The sequence below is a fragment of the Grammomys surdaster genome, unplaced genomic scaffold (genome assembly GCF_004785775.1).
Source record: "Grammomys surdaster isolate TR1022 unplaced genomic scaffold, NIH_TR_1.0 325, whole genome shotgun sequence".
Lineage (NCBI taxonomy): Eukaryota > Metazoa > Chordata > Mammalia > Rodentia > Muridae > Grammomys > Grammomys surdaster.
Window position 1 is genome coordinate 502625 of NW_021604744.1, and position 24352 is coordinate 526976.

At 39.6% G+C, this 24352-nt stretch overlaps 2 protein-coding genes across 2 annotated transcripts in view; one reads left to right on the forward strand and one right to left on the reverse strand.

The window, feature by feature from the left end:
• Positions 1-24352, reverse strand: part of Reln (reelin) — a 416018-nt gene that overhangs the window by 353674 nt on the left and 37992 nt on the right. The window contains exon 2 of the mRNA XM_028778108.1: positions 1954-2064. Within this exon, the coding sequence (XP_028633941.1) occupies positions 1954-2064 (111 nt within the window). The remainder of the gene's footprint in view (positions 1-1953; positions 2065-24352) is intronic.
• Positions 7367-9438, forward strand: LOC114630021 (stress-associated endoplasmic reticulum protein 1). The gene has a single exon (XM_028778107.1). The coding sequence runs from the start codon at positions 7429-7431 to the stop codon at positions 7627-7629; it is 201 nt and encodes a 66-aa protein (XP_028633940.1). The 5' UTR covers positions 7367-7428; the 3' UTR covers positions 7630-9438.

A 24352-nucleotide genomic window follows, 5' to 3' on the forward strand; every position in this document is an offset into this window, starting at 1 on the left:
AAGGCCCAGGACCTTCTCTTGAGTAAGCAGAGGAGTGATGGAGCTTCAGCCCTGGTGCTCTGGACACTGGCTTCTGCCGAGGGAAATACTTACGTAATAAATAACATGAGCACAGGTGGCTTTGAATAATGCGATTCTATCTTTGCCCTCCCCCCAGCAAAGAAAGTACTTTATAGTTTTATGAATTTAGCATAAGACCAACGATTTTAGGTCTTAAAAAAACAGATATTAAATTTGCATTTTGATTCTGAATACTCTATTTAATCCTATGTTGATGTGACTGCAGCATATGGGTAACACAGAGATTTCCAAATTGGAAATCCTCAGGGATTAGTGACCCTCATGTAGCCTTCTGCCTCTCCACATAAGTATTCTTTCAGGTCTCTGGTTTAGGAAAAACACTACACTTGAGTAATTTAAGTATTAACTGACATGCTTTTATAACTACTCACAGAATTAAATTATTTTAACAACTATCACTGGCTTACTCTGCAATGCTTCCTTGATAAATACTGTGAAACTTTTCATTCACCTCAGGACTGGAATAGCTAGCCATTTGTGAAAACTGAATGATGCACAATGTCAAAGTCTATCAAATTGAGTAAAAAGCTCAGAAGTTTACACAATCACCACAGGACCCAGTCTAATAACTATGGCAGTAGAGAGGCAGAGGGACTGAAGACAGACAGAAAGGATGTCTAGAAGGTATAACTATCATTTGATGTTGGTGGGAATGTCAACACATGATGCCACTGCAGACATCACTATGGTAGTTTCTGGAAACGCTGAAACAGAACTGTCATATATACACTCCATATATACCAGAATGGCTCTGGGTCAGCACACTGCAGAGATACGTGGGGACCCACAGTGATGTCTGTGTGCAGGGCGCGCGCGTAGTGGTCTCGCCAGCAAAAACATACACACACGCACACACACATCAGAATCCTTCCGTAGAAACACGTTTATTCCCATAAACCAAAATGGTGGTAGAAGACGACTCCCAGCCCTGGGAAAAGCCCTTATATACCCTAGAGCGGCGTAATCATCTCTGATTGGCCGCAAACTCGTAGCGCGCCAAACGCCGTGGGATGGGCTTAGCTTTGGCGGGCTTTACATGGCACATGCGCACTTTATTTGTTTACTAGGAAGAATTATGGCTGACAGCGCCACCTAGCGATGGCGGACTTTGCCAGCACCTGCCGCGGCTACCAACATGTCTGCACTAGTTACAACACAGGAAACAGAGCCAGCCTAGATGCTCATCAACAGTGAAATGGCACATATACATAATGGGATTTTATGTAGGCTGTAAAGAGAAATTATGACCTATCTGGAAAAATGGATGCGACTAAAAAGCATTATGTTTAGTGAAACAAGCTAGGTTCAAAAAACAATAATTATGTCTCCTCAGATATACAAAACCTAGACTTAAAACTGTGGGTTTATTTATATGCCATGAAAGTAGACGGCATATCAGGAGGAAGGAGGAAGACACCTCGACAGAAGCAGGAGACTAGACGCACATGGAATGTCCATGTAAGAAGGCAAAGGGAGAATAAATAGGGGAGGGGGGAATCTTAAAACACTGGAGGGCACAATGGAGGGAGGAGAGAGAGTGGAATAATATAATAAATACAGGTCAAGAAGCCATGTATGCTAAAGAGGTGGGGGAGAAAGGAAAAGAAGGAGGGAGGGAGGGGCAGGGAGGGGGAGGGGAGAGAGTGAAAGAGAGCAAGAATTGCCTACCAAGACTATAGTTAGCTGAGCATTTACACAGCAGTTCAATCCACCTGATTTCAAGCACAAACATACACAGATGATTTTATATTATTTTCCCTTTTAATAACAAAAGCTGAATATTTTCAAAACTGATTGTTTCCAAAACAAAACAGATGACATAACTGTATAAAATGTTGACAATTTCTGGAACCTTCTAACAGGATAGCTTACCAAATCCAAAGGCACTGGAGCCTCCAATGCTCTGAGAAGACTGGATGCTTGTCGAGGTGTACAGTCCCGTCACCAGCAGACCATCAAAGAAGGTACTTGTTGAAATTGTAACTGAAATACAGAAGGGAAAGAAGCTTCAGCTAGTACAGTGAGAGTCAACAGGTCACTCTGGAGTATTAGTCATTAATCGGTTAACCATTATTCCTGCCCTATCTGTACTGTACATGTACATATATGCACACGCACACACGCACACATACACGAAATTGCAGAGGAGACAAAAATCTCAGGACTTCAATGCATATAATTTAATAGTTGCTAGTACTAAATTTAGTACATAGTCTTACCTTTTTGTATCTATTTACATATTTCCAGGCTACATTAAAAATCGGAAAATAATGTACCACTGGATAGCTTGTTTTCCTCGTCTCCACTCCTGTCCCTGGAGGCCATCAAAGCATGTCTAGAGTTTCTACCATCATGATAAAAACACTTTTAAAGACATAATTCCAAACTATGAGAAACAATCTCAAGTAGCTGGATAAAGAGCAGCGAAATGCCCTGTGATGCTTGTCATGGGACAATACTTCACACTATTCTGCATGTACAATCAGCCTGCTCCTCTTGAGAATAAGAACGGGTGCCACTGTGTGCTTTATTTTTCAGAACACAGTCTGCAGCAGGGGTCTACGTGGTTCTTCTGAAGAAGAAGGCTATATTAAATCAATCTGCGTGTCACTCGGTCCCCACGCTAAAATTAAATCGTGATTTCCTCCTTGCTATGATGGTGCTGTTCTGCCTAGCTTTGATAAGACAGAGAAGACGCCATTTGGAGGAGGGCGCAGAGGAAGGTAATGATATTATGTTGGTAGCACACAGTTCAAGGCTGCTATCCTACTTGATGGCAGTAAGGAGAATGGTCAGTCACATTAACTCTGATGAGATGGTTTAAATGAAACACTCCAGGACATCCAGTGAATAGAAATAAATGGTCTGAAACATTCTCATCATACAGCATCAATCAAGACACGTGTATGATAAAATTGCTTCACATCACACAATATTCTGAATGGTACTGGGTGTTCAAATGGCTGTTCCATCTCCTAATAAAAGTAATAGTACATTTCAGTGTTGGAATCCAAATCACTTTCTGGTCTCCAGGTTCTGCAGTCTACATGCATCTCATTTAACTGTCAAAGAATGTGTGTGAGGGAAGCACTGCTATTATCCCAGCATAATAATACAGTGTATAGTATATACTATAGCAATATAGTAACAGAACCAATGCTAAATGTTTCTGATTCTTACTCTATTTTTACTTTTTATTTTTATCACCGTGACAGGATACCCTAATGAGCAGGAACACAGGAAAGCAAGAATACATGTGGCTTTGCAACTCCAAGTTACAGTCAATCATTTCGAGTTAGGCAAGGCAGAAATTCAAGTAGTTAGTCACGTCACATCCACAGCTGGGAGCAAAAAGTGACCCTAATGCACCCATGGAACTTGCCTGTCTATGCCTCCACTCAGCGAGGGTTCTTCAATCTTGTACAATTCAAGACACCACACACATTGGATTACACTGATTAACTATCAAGCAACCCCAGAGAAATACCCACAGGCTATGTGACACATGTAATTCTTCAATTGAGATTTTCTTTCCACATGATTCTAGGCCCTATTGAGAGTTGAAATCAACACAACACTGTTTATTTGGTTTCTCTCCTGTTTTCTCCCCCTCTGTTTTCCTCAGATCCCAAAGTAGCATACTGGCCAATATCTTATAGCTCTTTTACCAGGTTGTCACTTGTAGACAATTAAGGAACAACAAAGTAAATGACACTGCTATTAGTGAGAGAGGAGAAGGCACCCAGATGATGACGCCTGGGCAAAATTAGGTGGGCTGAGTATCCTCCCCTCCACTGGGACCTACGCGGGCTTAGAAGACCCACTTCATGTCTAAGTCTGAATCCCTTACCTGTGGAATAATATCTTAACCCCAGGGTCTCTGAGTTTGTTTTGCTCAGTCCAAAGTCCCATGCTTGATTCTGCTGAAGCTGATTTCCCCTGCATCAGTGAGTTCAGAGAGAGACAAAGGTAGAGAGACAGAGATAGAAAGACAAAGAGAGAGACAGACAAACAGGCAGGCAGACAGACAGACAGGCAGACAGACAGGGGATTGAGCCTAGCCCCACCCCAAGCATGTTGCATGTTTTACCCCCAGCCTCTGTTTGCATTCTGAGAAAGGATTTCACTAAGTTTCCCAGACTGTCCTTGAATTTGTGATGCACATACTTCATCTTCCCACAGAGCTGAGATTATAGGCCTGAATGTCTCAACTAAGATTAATTTTTTTTGCTCAATTGCTTCTGTGTCCCCTGGCTTTATGAGGTTGGGGGGTGGGGGAGGAAGTTCTTTCTGGTTAGGATGCCCTTATTCACCATCAGATTTTATAGTTGTGTTGTGATTCTTCACAGCAAGTGACACCTAACCTGCAGTGACTCCTGGGTCTCCACATCACTGTAGTCAGTAAAGAGGCAATAATCGTGTTCTAATGCACATGGCCTGGATGCTGTGGGCTCTTCTGTACTCCTTGATTACTTTGTCTCTGGTTCTAGTAGTCAAGATGCTGAGCCTGTGAGGGTATCTGCTATCAGAGGCAACCTGAAATTGAGCTTCAGCTCTCTCTACACTGATCAGTAAGAGAGTGGTGTCTTACATTCCTTATTTATGAAAAAGAAGACACTATGAAATATATTAAAAAATTAAAAGCCACTGTATCTGCTATGGTGCTCTATCTTCTAAACATAGTACTATGCAGCAGTAAATAATCAGTTCCCACCTTCCAATCCCTGAACACAGTCTTGTTCTTTCTTCTTGAGAACAGAATCCTGTACAAAGCGCCTGGGCACCTATCTTTCCAGAAGCCTATGCACATCTAGTTCCTGGATAGTCTTCATCAAAGTGCAAGGGTCTTCTATATACCCACTCCCCTGCACCACAGCTACCCCATCTCTGAACACTCCCACCAGTCAGAGTGGTGAGTGAGTGAACTCAAGACAGGCACACATCTCCAGCTTATGTGTCTGCCCTTTGAACTCAGTTCTCTGTGTTGCTCAGACTCTTGGGTGCTAATGCAGCAAGGTTTATTGAAGACAGTAAGGGGCTTACTCTGAAGTAAGGGATTTTATCTCAAGTATGAACACTAATTTACTGTATCAGATTGGATGTGTTTTTCTATTTGGTCCTATTTCCCTGATAGAGATGAGCGTACCTGTGGGAAGTGGAGACAGTCCCAAATGAGTGAAACCCTAAGTGGATGTGTGTGGTTCACACAAGTAAGGTCTTGTCACGGACTCATGGAGAAAAGTATTCCTCAGGTGAGGCTGAGAAACATGCAAAGTCTTTCTCCAGGAGTCAAGTACATATGTTGACAGTGTGAGCAGAAAACGTCCACCATCGCTTTCTCCCACAGGATATTTCTAGCCTGAAGCCTGCCTTCTTGATCCAGTGGATCCCTTGCCTTCCTTGTTTCTCTGTATGTCATAACCCACCTCCATGTCCATCTGTATGAACTAATCCAGCCTTCCTGTTCAGCTGTATAGAATATACCGAGTCTCCAGAGTGTTGTGGGTTCTCCATCCAAAACCCCAGGCTACCCAACTATCTTGTCCTTCTTTCCCTTGCCAATGCAGCCAGCCAGGTCCAATTCCCATTACTTGGCACCCGCAAGTGTGTGGATGAAACAGAGTTACTAAAAAAACACAGTCCCTTAGCTTTAAATTCCATCCAGAAGCTGTTAGCTGTCAAAGTGTCATCTCCAGTTCAGGCCTCTTTCCCAACTCTAGATACACAACAATCTGCTGCTTGACATCCCCACTTGGATATCCAAGAGACATCTCAAAATCTTGCTGTCCATGGAACCAACACTCAACACCTACTTCCTCCGACCACTCAGATGTTGACACCACCAGGCTTCTGGCCATTCAGACCAAGAGTACCTTTGGAGTCATGCTCCTCCCGTCCCCCATTCACATGGCCCACCGCCCAATCTGCCTGCTCGGTTTGAGATCACACTCCAAATCTGGCCACACAGCTTGCTGCTTTGAGTGACCATTATCTCTTCCAGGAATTGTTTCATTAGTTTACTAATCTGGCCTTCTTCTTTCTACTGTCATCTCTGGAATCCATATAAACCAGTGGGATTCCTTTACAGCCCACTCCTGCTGGATCAGGCTATGCTTCCTGACAGTTCTCAGTTTGGTCAAAGTCAGCCTTTGCATCAGTGGCCCACACAGCAGTGCCCAATCTTCCTCCAGTGCTTTCTCTTCTTTGCTGTTTCTCCATACTGGCACTGTGGCCTCCTGGCTCAGAACGCGTGACACCAGCCATTTCCATCACCCTGTGGTCTTTCCTTCCAAAAACTGAAGGGTCAATTCCCTCACCACCTTCAAGCTTCAACTCAAATGCCACCGGTACTCTCTGAAACTGCAGACACCACGGCCATCTCTTCCACACCCAAACTCCCTTTGTTGAGTCTATCTTTCTCCTCTTTTTTCTCTAATTATCACCATGTAACAAAGTGTACTAATGTATCTACTCATAGTAACAATTACGTTTATTGTAAGTCTTGTTCTCTAGAACAATGTAACAACCAAAGAAAGTACTTAAAATCTCTTGAGTATCTAGAGAAAGTCACAGAACTTTTAAGTGCTCAATACTTAGTGAATGAATAGTGAACAACTGATTCACAAAAAAATAATGTGGGATTGTATCCTCTTAAGCTTGTTTACCAAGAACTGTGCTATAAATTCTATACTTCAGGATTTAGGTCAGCTGAATCCCATTTGGAAAATGCACATGAAAAAAAAAAGAGAGAGATAAAGAAAAGCTCGCTCTTTAAATATGTAAGATGTTTTCCAGAAGACAGAGCAATGCAGAGAGAGAGAAGTTAACCAAAAGACCAGCCAAAAACATTTGCAAAATTAAAAACAAAGAAGAAGACAGATGACTTATGTGTATGTAAGTTCTCACTTGCATAATGTTGACATGGACATATTTTTTTAAAAAAAATGTTTCCTTATTTGAAACAAATTGATTATAATCTTCTCTGTTTGCTAGACCTGAAATTTCAAGGTATGTTTACAGGGGGGAAATGCACCTTACTTCCCCCCAAAAAAGCTGCCCTGTTGACACTGTGGAACAAGCATTATTTTCCTTCTCTTCAAGCAGATGAGATGCAGAATCACTTGTGAATTGCAAACCTGTCTCTTTCTCTTACTATTTTTTATTTATATTTTTAAGAAAGGGAAATGTTGGAGACCGCCGTGATCGGCGGCTGCCGGTGCTCCAGCGCTCGGCGTCCGGGCCCAGTGGCCGTAGGCGGCGTAGGCACCGCGAGCCGAGCCTCCCGGTGACCCGGGAACGGTGAGCGAGCGAGTCCGAGAGGTTCTTGGGGCAGGTGGCGCTGCGAAGATGGTCGCCAAGCAGAGGATCCGTATGGCCAACGAAAAGCACAGCAAGAACATAACTCAGCGCGGCAACGTCGCTAAGACCTCGAGAAATGCCCCCGAAGAAAAGGCGTCGGTAGGACCCTGGTTATTGGCCCTCTTCATTTTTGTTGTTTGTGGCTCTGCAATTTTCCAGATTATTCAAAGTATCAGGATGGGCATGTGAAGTGACTGACCTTGAGATGTTTCCATTCTCCTGTGAATTTTAACTTGAACTCATTCCTGATGTTCGATGCCCTGGTTAAAAACAATTCAGTAAATCACCCTGCCTCAGAATGACTTTTTCATAGCAGCCTTCATGTGTCATTCCAAGGTTTCTTCAAGAGTCATTCCAGGTTTGCTAGTCCATGCCTCAGTGCCTTGCAAAAGCACCACATGAATAAAGCAATAAAATTTGATTATTAAGTTCCAGTAGTAGACTGTACTTATTCAGTACAGAATGAGTTTTATGTGGTTATTAAAACTTATGACTAATTAGATGAAATCTGTGTAGACAGGGTATAGATTTTGTTAACCCTGATGTGTAAATGCAACTAGCTTAATTTAAATTTTGGAATCTTCAGGTTTTCTATAGCTAGGCACTTTATTACTCTTGGATTGAAAAGCACACTCCGTTATAGGGACAAATAACTATCCTATAATAAGGTGCTTATAAATGGACAACTACACGGCCTAGTTTTACCACAATCATTGTCACCTAAAAGTTTTTAAAAGCTTCTAGGGCATATTGTAAGTAAAGATGCTTACAGCTGCATCTGTTTTTAATGATTATGTTTCTGTTACACAGCCTTGAATTTTGCATGAGTAAGTAGAGTCACCTAGGATCCCATTCGAGACTGGGTTGAGCATTTTGTAACTTAAAGTGATTGCAGTTCCACTAAAAGCTATCATGGTGAAATGAAATTAGGGATGGTTTGCTGATGTCATACTGATCAGAATTAACTTACCAAGGGGTTTACTGTGTAGAAAAGTGTTAAGGGGAAAAGTCTACAAGAAGTAAATACCTTGTCAAAACATGTGGAGTCCCATGTGCCATATGATATCTTAGCATGTTAATTGCACTTTTAATACCAAAAAGGCACATCAACTAAAAAGTTATGATTGAAATGTCCTTGGGGTTCTAGGTATATCAATCTAAACTAGCATTTGGAATTTAATGAATTGACTGATAAGGATCAGTCTAGTCTTCCTTTGTATGACTTAGTTGTGATTGATCAAATTTTCTTTTTACTGATAGTAAGGGTGAGAGTGATGAGGCAGGTTTGAGGTTTTCTGGTACTATTGAAAACTGCAAGTCCTGACTATGTATGCACTTAGCCAGAACTTGGTGCAGACACCAAGCAATATCTGTTTATGAATTGGGAGAAGCCTGCTTATGTTTGCTTTGTTATTTGCCTCAGGAGATCTCTTTTGAAATAAGGTGTTTTCAAAGGAACAGAAGGGAAACTTGCTACCTGTTCTGAGAACAGTGTAAACCTCACAGGACTTTGGATCCCCTCAGATGTAGAGGAGAATGAAGGAAAGGAATGGTTAGGGACGCACAGGAGTCTTAACTGTATCTGATCAGGAAGGAAAGCTGGCTGTGGGTCCGCACCTGAACTTGATTCCCTCTGAAGCAAGTCTTGGTTAACTAATTCTATTTTACTATAACTTTAAAAGTGAAAGATAATCTCTAAACTTATAGCAGGTGCCTTATTTCCTTTGAATCAAATCATTCCATACCAGAATTTCCCTTGGTTTACTATAGGTAATTGGCTGTAAGGTATTTTTTTTAAAAACATACAATGTTTTAATTAATTTGTTAAATTGCTGTAGCCATCAATCATTTCACATTTGTAAAATTACATTCCCTTTGTATCATGTAATTTACCTATTCAGTGCATTTTATATTCAGGTTGGATTATGCATATTTGGGTCAATGAAAGTTGTGTCTGTTTGATTTATGGTCTAAAAATAAAGTTCCCTGGATATTTGATGCTTTTGTTGTAAAGGAAAAAAAAAAAAAAAAAAAAAAAAAAAAAAAAAAAAAAAAAAAAAAGAAAGGGAAATGTTGGCCCAATCCTTGTGGAATTTCAGATCTCCATGCTGGTATACATCACTAAAGAAAATAATGGGTCTTATTTCTGTTAGAAAGACCCAGAAACTCTGGGGCCATCTCATTCACAACCATGAACCCCTTGATGAGCACTGAAAGCACCCAGCAGGCTGCAGGAAGGCTAGAGGCATGCATTACCACAGATCAGCTTCCACAAATACAATCCAGGTGAGTCTGGGACAGCTGGGCTGAGGCATTACCACTTACAGAGGAGACAGGGCTTCTGGCCAACTGTCAACCCAAATAAACTGTGGACACTGTTCAGTGAGCAGACAGGGTCAGTACTACAAAAAAACAAGGCTAGAGATGCTTCTGTCACCCATGTGGCACTATCAGGCTAAAAAGTTCTCAAGTAGCCTGTGGTCATGAGGGCAATTTTTCAGCAGAAGATCTGAAGAGATTTGGTGTTGCCCTGTGTCTTAGTAGTTTGAAGCCACCCAGGTAGGTTAATTAAATGCTAACATTCTTAGAAACAAAACAAAAAAACAAAAGACAGTAGTACCAACCCTCCACTGCATCCAGCTTAGATTACCATGCAGGAAAATTCAGGAGGCCTGCAGCCCACATGTTCTAGAAGACTGGAGCACTCCGAGACCACGCAACATCTGGGGCTCTAAACGAAGACCCTGGGCACAGAAACTGGCAAGAGCACCCTTCACCACACTCCTTTCTTTTTCACAAGAATGCTTCTACTTGTCTTAATGCTAGAAATCCCTAGTTAATGTGGCAGGATGTCCTGAAAAGAAAACACAGAAATAAAGCATTGTCTCTGCTGGAGGCTGCTCTGCCGATGGTCTCTCTAGCTGCTGTTCCCAAATCTACACTCCATCTTGTTGAGGGGCAGTTTTAGGCAGGCCTCAGACCCTCAGTCCCCTCTCATCTCCCCATCCCTTTGCATCAGGAGCTTCTCCTGGCACTTAAGCACTGGCTCTTGCTCTCTTGTGGATCCTGATTTGAGCCTCTGTCCCTTGAAATCCACTGAGATGCACCCCTTGTCAGCCACGACCTACCACCAACTACACAGGTGAAATAACCTTGGAATCCTAAAAGTGACTCCTGATGAATGACAGGAAACGTTAGATGGAGTATCAATATGGTTCATGATAAAAGCAACTGGGAATAATATTTGTGAGTTTATTTCAATCTCTACGAGTTAACACATAAGTTTACAACAGTCATGGGTCCCATAATATTTGATCCATAGATGAAGATGTTTAATAAAAGCCAGAACTATTTACTGTTTTGAAATAATAAACTATACATGCACCAGTTAGACTGTATGTGTGTGTGCACATGTGTGTGCTGTGTACACAGATAATCTATCTTGAGAATGTAAAAGGCACAAATACCAAAAGTCACTAGAGAAATTTTGCTAATTTTCTGATACTCACTCAGAGCATTATCATCCCAAACTATATAGTGTAAAATGTTCCACAAGTATTATTATCTTAAAATACTTTCTTTAAAACTATTTATAGATAAAACATCTTGCATAAATAGATGTTACAATTAAAAGATGCAACTTTAGGGCACATTAGGATAGAGGAAAAGTTCTACTATAATTTAATATTTGGAATATATTTATAGTAAACAACTGTTAGGCTATACATGTCTGATACCTAACTAAACACACCATATTATAGATTTTTGGCAGAATTTTGAACTAGCTAGTACATTCTAGGGTTGAAATAAAGTGTATTATTATCCACAATCAGAAAGCAAGCAAATGTGCCTTAGATGAGTTCAATTCTCCAAGCTTCCTCCTATCCAGAATTAGAACCCTCCATCTGAACTGTGGTTTCAGGGACCTCCAGGCGACCCTGCAACCATTACTACTAGGGGAATGTCTCTATCTCCGTGGAAAATACCCTTGGATCCAATCACACCAGAATGGGCTCTACACTTCCTGCCTTTAATATCATTAAAGAACACTTTCACCAAGCCCAATTTTCCTGTAACCTCTTGTTCAAACTGCACTCATTCTCTGGTGTGAGCTGAGGCCATTTACCTCAACTAGTTTGTCTGATTTCCTGGGGAAGGCTTTCCTTCCTCCTAAGGGATCCAAGAGAGCCCAGAAACTGCAAATCAGGTGATCCATGTTCCATGCCTCCCCATGGTCAGGGTAAAAGAGAGCTCTGACAGGGTTTTGCTGGCTCCATAAAAAGATGGGTCTCACAATGTAAAATATATTGGCAGAAGAAAACAGAATTATGGAGCCAGAGTAACTGAAACTGAAATCTAACTTCTTTAGAAAAAAAGATAGTATCATTCCTATGAATATATGAAATATGAAGGTTTAAAGGGTTTCCCATGAAAATGTAATTCAGCAGACTCATCTTAATACTCAAAGTATCTGAGAAAATTTCAATAGAATTTAACACTAAACATGGCAGTGTCTATGATCACAAGCACCTGGTATGAGACTAAAGGTACATATTTTATGCGCATGCCATGTTTATCATGTGATAATTTTTGTCTCTAAGATATTTTATACCGTTTTCTTCTGTCTAAAGTTTTCATGCCATTTCCTCAGATGAAAAATAAGACAGGATCAAAAGCTTGAGGAGTTCTGAACTTCTCGCCCACATCTATGTCACACTGGCAATGAGCTTAGTACCAGGGGACATGAATATGGATGTTGGGCTCTGGCAGCAGTAGGGAACATGATGTAGTGTCACAATTCAGTCCTTATCGGTGGCTCAGAGAGCACCTCTGTCTCAAAATGACTAATTATAGAGCTGGCTATTATCTATTATAGCTTCTATTAAATATTCCCAATAAGAACCTAATGGCATTCTTGCAGAAAAATCACTGCAGGATGGAATCTGTGAGAACATAAATTTAGACGCTGTGTGCTGCTTGCACGCCATCCCAAAGCTTCTGGCCACAAACACTCTACAGTCCATTACACTCTGATCACTACAAGCACACCCCATCACCACACTATAAAAAGACCTTTAATGTGGGCTATAAAAAAGCATACAATATTTGGGGTGGTATTTTTTGGCTTTTCCAAGATGACAAACATCAGAGGCTGGCAAATTGGAAAAAAAATTAATTAATATTTAAATATTAGTGTTGACGCACTAAGTGCTCTAGCCTCTGGATTATATATATATCAAAACCAGAAAAATACCAGCAGAGTGCAATAGTGTTGATATTAAAAATTATCACTTTTGAATTTTGGCTTATGAACAGAGTCTTATTTGCCTTTTGAATACTGAACAGATTAAATAGCCCAAGGAACATATTTCTCTGAAAATGAAACATACTGAGTTTATTTGCTACAAAATATCATCAACACAATGTGTTCAATTACTGATTCTTCTTTAAAATGCCACCAGACCAGGGTATCATGGCATCTAGAATTGTTCTGTAACCGCTCTACAAGAACTTGACCATTAAACTATTTCCCATAATTCCATTTTTCACATGACTTAAGTTGTTTTTAAACAGTTAGCCATTTCAGTCACATCTCCAAATAACAAAAGGTAATAATAATTAAAAATGCCAGTAAATATGTAGAATTATTGGAGTCATGAACTGAACAAATAAACTACAAGAGAATGGAGATATGGCTCCACAATTACAAGCACTGGTTGTTATTCCAGACAGCCTGGATTTGCTTCTTAGCACCCATGTGGTGGACTACAACCATCTGAAACTCCAGTTCTAGGGGATCTGACACCCTCTACTTACCTCCTCAAGACTTATACACACTACAATTTTAATTTAAAAATTAAGTGACAAGGCAAGAGGAAGTGATCTCTGGTCAGTTGGTGTGGAAACAGAGCGAGGTGACTCCTGTCTAAGCCACTGATTCCAACAGCAAATATAAGGGGCATGGTGAAGATCTGTCTGTCCACCTACAACAACCTCCTATGGATCCCTCTTTGGAGAGATACTGCTAAGCGTACCATAACCTCCATTTCCTCCTTCTTCAGCCTAACACACTGCTAACCGAGACCATCTCTAAAGGCAGGCTGGCCTCACATTTAATAGTTACCTCCTTAATAACAATAGCTAAATGATATTTGTAAAACCATATGTCAAATACTATTCTAAGCTTTTGATCTGTTCCGTGTCCCTTGGGGGTAAGTACTATCATTATACTATTTACCAACAAGAAATACGACATGGAGCAAGTAGGTGGGCAAGTTGAGAAAAATGCCTTAACTGGCAGGTAAATGGTATCCTTCAGAAATAGAAGCCACATCTCTCATCTTCAATGAATTAAATACAGCAGCCCCTGCTTCCTGTGGGACTAAGAGGGAGATGAGGCCTGGTCTTCCTTGAAAGGCAGTGGACAGGACGGGAGCCTAGGGTTCCCAAGGCACAGGACTGCGTGTGCCCTGCGAATATGCCCAGCAGACTGCTGTTAGGAATGCACTTCGCCCCATGCCTACTACACCAATTACTATTATGGCCACTTATTATTTATTATTATTATTATTACTCCTAGTTTTCATTTCAGATAGATTTGTTTCTTGGGGAACAAAGGAAGGGGCAGGAGTGGCCTCTGGGGAGCAGTACGAGCAGCATGACGGAGAACTACACTGAGGACCAAAATAACAGAGTACAAGAGCTCTGGGTCAGGAAGCTCCCACCCAAAGGAGGAAAACCAGAACATGAGCCAGAAACTGTGGCAGGTGATAGGACCTGTCATCTGTAATACCTCATGATGTATTAAAATGCTTTCTACCACATGGGAAGTACTCTTTATAGGCTGGAAAGGAGAGTCAGCATCTCTGGGAGGCCTATTGTAATGCACTGATTACAGATTCTGGGATTCAGATGAACTGCGGGCACTCTGTATATCTCATCTTCCAGCCCCAATAGTAAGAAAGGAGATTTATTAACTTAACCTTGGGGTAAGTGAAATTATTATTCCAGTGAAATTTCATCTGCAGACAGTGAGACCCACATCAGAACGAAGAGCCTGCATTGAGGGATATAAACAATGTTTCTGAAATGTAAAATCTGTAGAGTCTATCATAAACACAAATTCCCTAATCTCAAAATGTAAAAATATATAAATCCTTTACTTCATCCCAAGGCAGAACAGAAATGATTTCACGATTGACATTTATATTTGGCTTTTAAAATTCTGATTTTTTTCCTCAATACAATGAAAGCATTGTTTAGTTTCTAGAACCAAAAATACGTTTGCTTTATAAATGACAGCTTTAACTACAATTTAAAAACACTGTAGTCAGAAATTACTGGCATTTGTGATTCATCCCTGACCTTATTTTTCATGTTGCTTTTATATGAGGTTGGTTGGTGCTCATACATGAAAATTTCATTTTGTTGGCCCTGCACTCAATAAATTATTAACGTCATGTGAATAGGAATGTGGTGTTCAGGTTTTCAGCATTTTTTTATCCTTTTGTTCTTGCCTTTTTAAAGCAAAGAACTTCTTATCTATAATACATCATAACTGAGTAAAATGTAAGCAAAGATTCGCATTAAAAGAAAACATTTCAGGAGATTTATTGCCTTCAATGTTCCAAGAGAAGTTCTAGGAATGTATTCCTTTTGAGTCAGTGATGTCAATCAAACTTTTCTAGACTGATAAAAATAAGGAAAAATAAATCTAGCAACCCTGTAAGCAATATGCAGATAAGTGTATTACACCAACAGAGAACAAATATATGTGTTATATTATTTCAAAAGCAGATAGTTTCTATGATCAGATGTTTAAAGATCTAAGAACAGTCAAAAAAAGATTATTCTGTCTTTTACTCTATTTCCTTGGACAATATTCTTTTAACATGAATGTATCTTGTATCCCTCCAAACTTGGCTTTGACCAAGGATAACTAAAGAGGATTTGAACCCATGGTACAACTCACAAAAACATTCCATGTTAGTGTAACATGCTCAAAACACACACTGGCTTTTGATTCTAGCTTGACATACAGTTTCACGCCTTTATAATATTTAAAGCCTTTTCATATTTTCAACAACTGTACACATAGACAAGAATATGTGGGGTGATACATCTGGTACTGCAGCATATGGACATACCAGTTCCAGCATGAAACAACCAAGTAGTACTAATAACCAGTGACTGATGCAATTCATAATAGACACAGTTCAAATGAACGTGGTTATAAAATAGTACAAATTTTATTAAAGGTTTTTCTACAATATTGTTTCTTGGTTTATTTTAATGTACTTTGGCTAACTATAAGCTAAAGACCAAAGAAGGCACTAAGTATTTATTGAGTAGATAATACATATGACATATAAAAAATTAAGTTGATCCTAGAAGTCAGAACAGTAATTGATTTTTTATATAAGGCAAGTTTTAAAGGCATCCGACTTTCTTTAAGCATCACCAGATCCTTCTGTGTTTGTTGCTCAACTCAATCATTTATTAAACAAATATGTGCAATGTGCTACTCTTGGCAGTAGAGACATTATGGAGAACCATCTGTATGGTTACAAAAGCCACATTTGAATGATGTTCCAATCCATTTTTAGTAGAATCTCTAATTTCATGTTTCAAAAATCAAAAATCAAAACTTTTTGATTTTAATAAAATCAAAAGCTAATATTTGCTAACACTGGAATTAACAGAATAATGTTAAGCTAATTATATGAAAGAGAATGCTTCAGTATTAGTACAACATGACTAGTTGCACTTTTAATGTGCTAAAAGTGAATGCTTATTGAAAAATTTAAATTAAATGGCATTTATGTGACATACTGATAGACAGCCTCTAAGAGTTATTTAGTGATTCTCAGAAAAAGGAATGAATGTACAGACAACTCATGTAACATTAAAGTGCAATTACATACAATAGGGGCAAAATAACAAATGCTGGGCTTTGTGTTTTACAACATGGTACTTAGTCTGATACGTCTTAAAAATCTCTTTTTAAAAATGAAAATCTCTTTCAGCTAAGTACAAATTTGCATTTTCCAATATAGTTATAGTCTATTTTTTTCAAGGATAAGGGTAAAGAAAACTTCCAAGTGTGAATAATCAGGAAATGTCTTAGGCTTAGTCTATGAAGGTGCTAAGTGATCAGTTATCCAAGGTTTCTGCCAAAGACTGAAAGACTGCTTCTCAGAATATGGTTAGCCTCATATTCTGGTGCTAGATTGCAAAGTGAATCTTAACTATCCTTAGCAAGATATTTGGTTTTAATGTTTAATTTTTCTTCATAAAACTGACCTAGATTTTAACTTAAAGATTATGCATAGAAAAACAGAGTTGAGTGAAAGGCAAGCTAATGTAGAAATACAATTTTATAAATATATTTATTGATTATAACTATTTTAATATGTAAAGGATTAAAATGTAGCTCTAAACAGATTTTAAATATAAGTTAAACTATACAACGTATTTATTCTATATTCGCCAAACTGAGAAATGAAAATGTTGTGTAGCCAAATGACAAGAATTCAGTAGAAACATTAGCCAACTCCCAAAGATAAATTTACATTCACTACTCAAACTTCCCATTATTTGAGTAGCCTGTTAAGTCACAATCCTTATACCCCACTCCTCCAGGATTCTGTATGATTGGCATAAGACCAGGGAATGTGCGTGTTCAACAATGTCCATCCAGACAAGTGTCAGGTAGGTGGTCCCAGGGTACATCAGTTACAGTGATCTGAAAAGACCCTGAGTGACAGCTCCAGGGAAACAGTATGCCGAGTGCCAACTATCCATGGGACTAGAAGTCATCATTGAGTTGAACTGGGGCTACATGAAGAAATTCAATTTAGTAAAACACTATGTGGCTTTTATTATAAAGCAGTTGTATTCTAGTGCAAATAACAGAACACTGCTTATCACAATGAGGAGATAATGGGATACCTGTTCTTAGGAGAACTGGCATATGCCAGTTAATACTCTCTGATGGATGAGGACTGTACAAACTCAAATTAGTAAACACTCCAGGTCAATGTCACAGCCCTGTGGTTACAGAATAATTGTATGTCTTGACTATAAATTATCAATGTGAATAAAGAAGCTAAAATAATTCCTGAATCTGGTACATCATAAAGAAAATTAGCCTGTGCCAAGTGCCAAAAACTGCTAGAGATGAAGAAATTAGCGTATCATGTGGAGAGCTCTTGCTGAATGTCAGTTGTACCTCTTCTCTGCTGACTAGTAGGTCATTAGAACATCTAGAATTTACTAATAGCGCAGCATCAAATGAAACAGTTGGTGGTATCAGATGTGGAATGTGGGAGACAGTCCTGTAACCCAAGCATTTGGGAAGCCAAGGCACAAAGATCAGAAGTTCAATGTCTTTCTTTGTTTATAGCAAGTTTGAAGTAGCCTGGACTTTTACAATACCTTGTCTAAACAAACAAACAAACAAACAAAAACACAAAAAACAAACAAACAAAACTAGTCTGTAATTGCTGGAAGCATTCTCATAATATGTGTGTTACCCATGAACGGGGGCTGTAGTGCTCAAGGACCTTGTGTGAGCACTACATTTCAGCACCACGGCTGGAGGATGGAGCTCACATCCAACATCTACTTTTCTCCACAGTGTATATATACACATCACCTCAAATAACTTTCTCTTTTTGTTGTTGTTTCATTTTTTTCAAATAAACTTTATTATAAAAACATGCAAATAAACTGTATAGAGGAACACTGAGATGTATAGACTTTGGGTCTGGTAAATTTCAGTGTGTTATGTTTTTATTTACATATTTTATAATACAGTTGAGTAATTTTCATGATAGAGGTAAAGACGGGTTGAATGGCCACGAGTTTTATATTAATGCCCCACTTCATACAGTAGACTCTCATTATTTGTAATAGTTGTACTCTAGAGTTTTTATGAATGCCAGTGTGTGATGACTAATCTTCCTTTCTACTTGATTGAGAAAATATATACATTGGCAAAGTGCACCTCTGTCTATGAGGACATTTCCATGGTAAATTACATCATGAAAATCTAACCATAACCCTATTATATCATAAGAAATCTGATCTAACCCACAAATTAACCCCTTGATAGATTCATAATGTGATGCCATTGGAGGTTGAGGCAGGAGAGCATAGATCACTGGCAGGGGGAGGTTCCTCATCCTGACCTCTTCCTTTATTCTCGTCTTCACTTCCTGGACTGTGATATGAACTGAACCTTAGCTGTAGCCTCCACATCATGATGGATTGAACCTTCTAACACTGTGAACCGCAATCATTGTTTATGCCTTGCTTTCATGGAGAATTAAATTATAGAATTCTAAGAGTCTGACTGACATCTAGGGTTAGCTAGGTTTAGTGACATTTTCTTCCATTTGTCAATACATAACTTTAGCTTATACCAATTTGACTTTTAAAACACATGGTAGCTCACTAATCCTGAACACAGGACAACAGCACCACACCCCATGCCTGAATGCAGCTGTCTAACAACCATGTGTCCTTCACAATGCACACCACGGCCTTTGACACTACATCCGAGGACCATTTGCATACAAAAAATCACATGCAAAACAAAAAGGACAAAAAGTGAAAACACACCAGTCTAATTTTGAGAAGGACAGCCATTCCCCTGAGAGCTGATACAGCCAGAGTTTGATCTCACTCCCTGCCTCCCATTACACAACCCTCTAACGGTGGACTTGGAAGCAAGGGAGGGCCATCACCTCAGAAGCAAAAGAAGTGATACAAGGAAGGGAAGATGGCCAATGAGCATCGAAGCACAGGGAATCCCATCAGGTGAACAAACTCCAGGAGACACAATTATCCCACTTAAGGGTCAAGAAATCTAGGGCATCCATACCCAGCCCCTGATCAATGCTACTCCTAGAAGAAGCTAATTCAAGCTTACAAACATACACAGGCAATAGAGTGGCCTTCCAGAAAATGTCCTCTGGCACAGAGACGTAGACACTGGCAGTGAGAAGCAAGCTGGAGCTTAATAAAATGGCAAGGCTGATGGAGCCCCAGGCAGGGGCACTCTGGTAATGTGTAACAGCTGCCTTTCTGGGCAGAAGATTCCTGGTTTGCGGTATTGTATAAATACTACCGACTCCTACTGTGGCTTGTTTCAAGCTTTCAACTGTCACCTCAGTGGACACCAACCTAGGACACTAACAACGGCACCATTTATTCCACCCTGGAGTATTTCTCCTTACCACACAGACAGCATGAGAACCATGAACTATGGAAAGACAGCTAGCAACTGATGAGCCATTTGCATGTATTACCTTTGCTTTTAGCATAATTTAATACGAATTTTTCATACTTTAAATTTTAATACTCACTTTTAACCAACTGGCTTGCAAAATTCCTGAAACTTTAATGAGGCTTTCATGAGCTGACTAAATACAGAAGGGCTCAACAGTCCCTAAAACACACTCCTTTCCTGCCATATGCCAACCACAATCTAGCCTACCCCTGAAACAAGCAGAATCCTCAGTCACTGAGCCTGTCTGGAGCTGGATACAGGTAGGCCCTCCTTCTTGCACCTAAATTCTGTTTCCCAAAAGCAAAGCTCCTCTTCCTGTGACTGCCCTGTCTCCACTCTTTATTGTTTCCCTACTGGCTAATCAGTTTTCCTACTTGCTCTGTGGAGAGAAAGAACTGCAGGAGAGAAGATGGCCCCTCAACAGGAGCTAAGACTAACACCTAAGATTTTATAGCCTGGCCCTTACCCACTTCTTCATGGGGATGATGAAGGATGCTAAAAAAAACTATGTTGTTTCATTTTCTCTAAGTCTCTAATGTTGCCTGTTAGTTTGTCCATCCCATGCCACTGGGGAATTTGTCTTAAATGCTCTCAGGACAGTTGACAACTGCAAACTGAGCTTCCTTGCACAATACCTCCGAGCATCAGTAGTAGCTAAGAGATAAATTACTGTCTTATATTAAAATTCCATGTTTATCCTTTGTATCTTTTTCTCAGTGGTTCTTTATATACTTCACACATAGTGTGTTCTCTGCCTAATCTTTCTTCCTGCAGGCTATCCCCAGGAAGATGCCAGACTTCCTGGCATCTATCCCTTATTTCTTCATATTCAGTGAGAAGCACATTTCTTCCAGGCACATTATTTCTTGTCTTTATGGAACTTACTTTGTCCTTTATCCTTTGCCAGAATCCCATTATTCTTGAAGCTGAAGATGTAGCCAAAACCCTAAATTCCATTTTTCAATACTTATCTATGAAGCCAGATGATTGTATCCTATATCCCACCACTTCTCTCCAAATCCATCTTCCAAAGATCATCTAGACCCACAACCTCACAACCAAAGCATCCACTGATGATGAAAACGTACATGGGACCATTGTTCATCAAGACCCCTAAAGCTAGACTATATTGTGGCCAAAACTTGACAGATAATCGGCATTCTCTCCTGTTGCTAGGCAACTGCACTGGTGGGTAGCCCACACTCCTATCTCAGTGGTGGATGCTGCACATGTTCTGTGGCTCTGAATTCAGGATAGCCAACAGAAGCAGCCAAAGGACACTTCAGTGACTTAGGTATCCTATTATTCCAGAGTGCTAGAGAAAAAGTGTTTACCCTACCTGCCCTTGAACAGGTCAGGATCTCTGAAGAAACAATTACACTGGGAAGGAGCCCACAGAACAGAATTTTCATCTATATATTTACTTGAGTTTTTAACTAATGCAGAAATAGTAAAATGCAGAACTTGTAGCTATCATTGATCACAGCAATTACATACATAAAACCCATCTATATGCTACTTCTCTACCATAAGCATGTGCTCAGTAAACATCTGGCCAATGAATTTTCTCTGCATCTAAGTTACATTACAGCATGTGCTGGTTTCCTGAATTCCTTGTACTTCCCGTTGGTCTAACTGATCACACCATTTGCTTCCAGGTCAATCCTTCTCTTTCCCCAGCCCTATCTATTCTTCAAGTCATTCTGACATAGTTCCTAGCTCAGATAAGTGCACAGCACAATAAATCCATAACTAAGATTAGCTTTCAAATCCACCGCACATCCTTATCTTTATCTTCCCACCACACGTATCACCCCTATCTCGATTCTTTGGCCTATGTGGGCCTCCGCTTTTGTTTTTCTCCTACATAACAAGAAATGTCTTCTCATCCATTTTCAAAAACTCTTCCACAATCTTGTATTCATTTAAGGGCCTGTCCTAGGTTCTTGGTACTTGATTTCTTTAACTGGTGTATATTAATTATACAAAATAATGAGTTTTTATTGTGACATTTTTCTAGAACAATTATTTCACCTGGTTAAATAGAGCTTTAGAAGAGAGACATAAGGGACCAATCCTTGTGTAGCTAATGAAAGCCATTGGAATTGCCAGGTGAATATCCCAAAGACATCCAAACTTCGTGAAAGTAAACCATAATTTATTGCTAGAACAATTATTTCTGAGTTTCTACAATGTAAAAACAATTTGTAAGACTTCCTGTGACCTTGTGGAGCATAAAAACCTGTATTCTTTCAATTCCAAAGTAATTCTCTCTCAGGGTCTTTTCCCATCCCCAAATGGTGTAGCCAACCAACCAGTATAAAGTCTAAGGACTATAACTATCTTTTACTTCTCTCTTCTTTCACTGCCTTTATCATCTGCTGCATCCATTCCTAATGTTTCCACCCTTCCCTGAAGTATATACAAATCCTTCCCACACCTCACCTCTGCTTTTCTCACTCTATCTCCCTCACAGGAACTGCTCCTACATCTTTGCAACTGATCGTTCAACATTTACGCCACTCAGTCTTCCCACACATTGGCCAGAGTACTTTCTGAAACTTTACTCTCTCCCTACTTATCTGAGTCAGGGTTTGTATTCTTGCACAAATATCATGACCAAGAAGCATGCTGAGGAGGAAAGGGTTTATTCAGCTTACACTTCCATACTGCTGTTCAACACCATAATAAGTCAGGAAGCAGGAGCTGATGCAGAGGCCATGGAGGGATGTTACTTACTGGCTTGCTTCCCCTGGTTTGCTCAGCTTGCTTTCTAATAGACCCCAGGACTACCAGCCCATGGATGGCACCACCCACAATGGGCCCTCCCCCCTTGATCACTAATTGAGAAAATGCCTTACACCTGGATCTCATGGAGGCATTGCCTCAAGGGAGGCTCCTTTCTCTGTGATAACTCCAGTTTGTGTCAAGTTGACACACTAAACCAGCCAGTACACCACTAATGCCTCAACTGAAAATTTATTACTTCTCTTTAATATTTGTATGCAGAAATATTACAAACAATGGCCCCAAACACTAGGCTATTGTTCAATCTTTCTTTGAAGAATACATTCCCTCAATGTCTGATATGACCAAACATTCTTTTCTTCCCATCATAGAAATAAGACCTGCTATTCCTTTTACCAAAAACAGTCTTGCAATCTCTGCCCCCTCTCTCCATTGCTCCTTCTCTCTGTCTCTCCATTTCTTTCTCACAATATACACACACACACCTTACTTCTTCCTGATAAAATTTTATTTTGTCTTGATAGGTTTCTCCAAGTTTCTGTCTATTCATTCTGTTTATAACTATATTCTTGCTTTAATTTCTGAAGATGTCTCTTAACCGATCAATGTTTTCAAAATTCAGTATGGTGTACTTTCAGTTTTTAACCATCTTGCAAGTTTTACAAATTTGTCTCCCTACTCTATTTCAATCTTCTTATAAGATTTTATCCATTTTATATTGTGGTTTCCTACATTGTTTTCATCTCTTCATTTATCTCCCTTATGGAAATATACTAATATGTATTTGTTGCCATTAGACATAACCTACTTTTGCAAAAAGAAGGTATACACACAGTAAAAGTGATCTAAAAATGGGCATAGAAATGTTGATCAACGGAATCAAATTGAAGACCAAGAAATAAATCCATACACATATGGACATCTGCCTTTTTATTTAGTTTTATTTTTTAATTTATTTATTTTATTTATATGAGTATACTGTAGCTATTTTCAGACATATCAGAAGAAGACATCGGATCCCATTACAGATGGTTGTGAACCACCATGTGGTTGCTGGAAATTGAACTCGGGACCTCTAGAAGAGCAGTCAGTGCTCTTAACCACTGAGCCATCTCTCCAGCCCTTGATTTTATATATATATATATATGTGTGTGTGTGTGTGTGTGTGTGTGTGTGTGTACTGTCACTGTCTTCAGACACACCAAAAGAGGGCATCAGAACGCATTACAGATGGTTGTGAGCCACCATGTGGTTGCTGGGAATTGAACTCAGAACCTGTGGAAGAGCAGTCAGTGCTCTTAGCCACTGAGCCATCTCTCCAGCCCCCTTAATTTTGTTTTTAAAAAGCCATAAATACACAATGGAAAAAAGATGGCATCTTCAACAAATGGTGCTGGTCACACCAGATGGCTACCTGTAGAAGAATCCAAATAAGATTCATACCTATAAACCTACACAAAACTCAACTCCAGATGGACCAAAGGCCTCAACATAAATCCAGATACACTAAATCTGATTGAAGAGAAAATGGGGATAGCTTTGAACTCAATAGTAGAAGAAAAGACCCCTTGAACAGAAAGAATGTCTTTAGCACAGGCACAAAATCGACACCTAATAATGGAATCTTATGAAACTAAAAAAATTCTGTACAGCAAAGGACACTGTCATCTGAACAAAGCAGCAGTTTAGAGAATGGGAAAAGATTTTTGCCCATCCAATATACATCCAATAGTGGGCTGATACCTAAAATATAAAGAACATGAAAAACTGGATATCAAGAAAACAAATAACCCAAATGAAATGGACTAAATATCTAAACAGAATACTCAAAAGAGGAAACTGAAATGTCCCAGACATGCATTAAAAAAA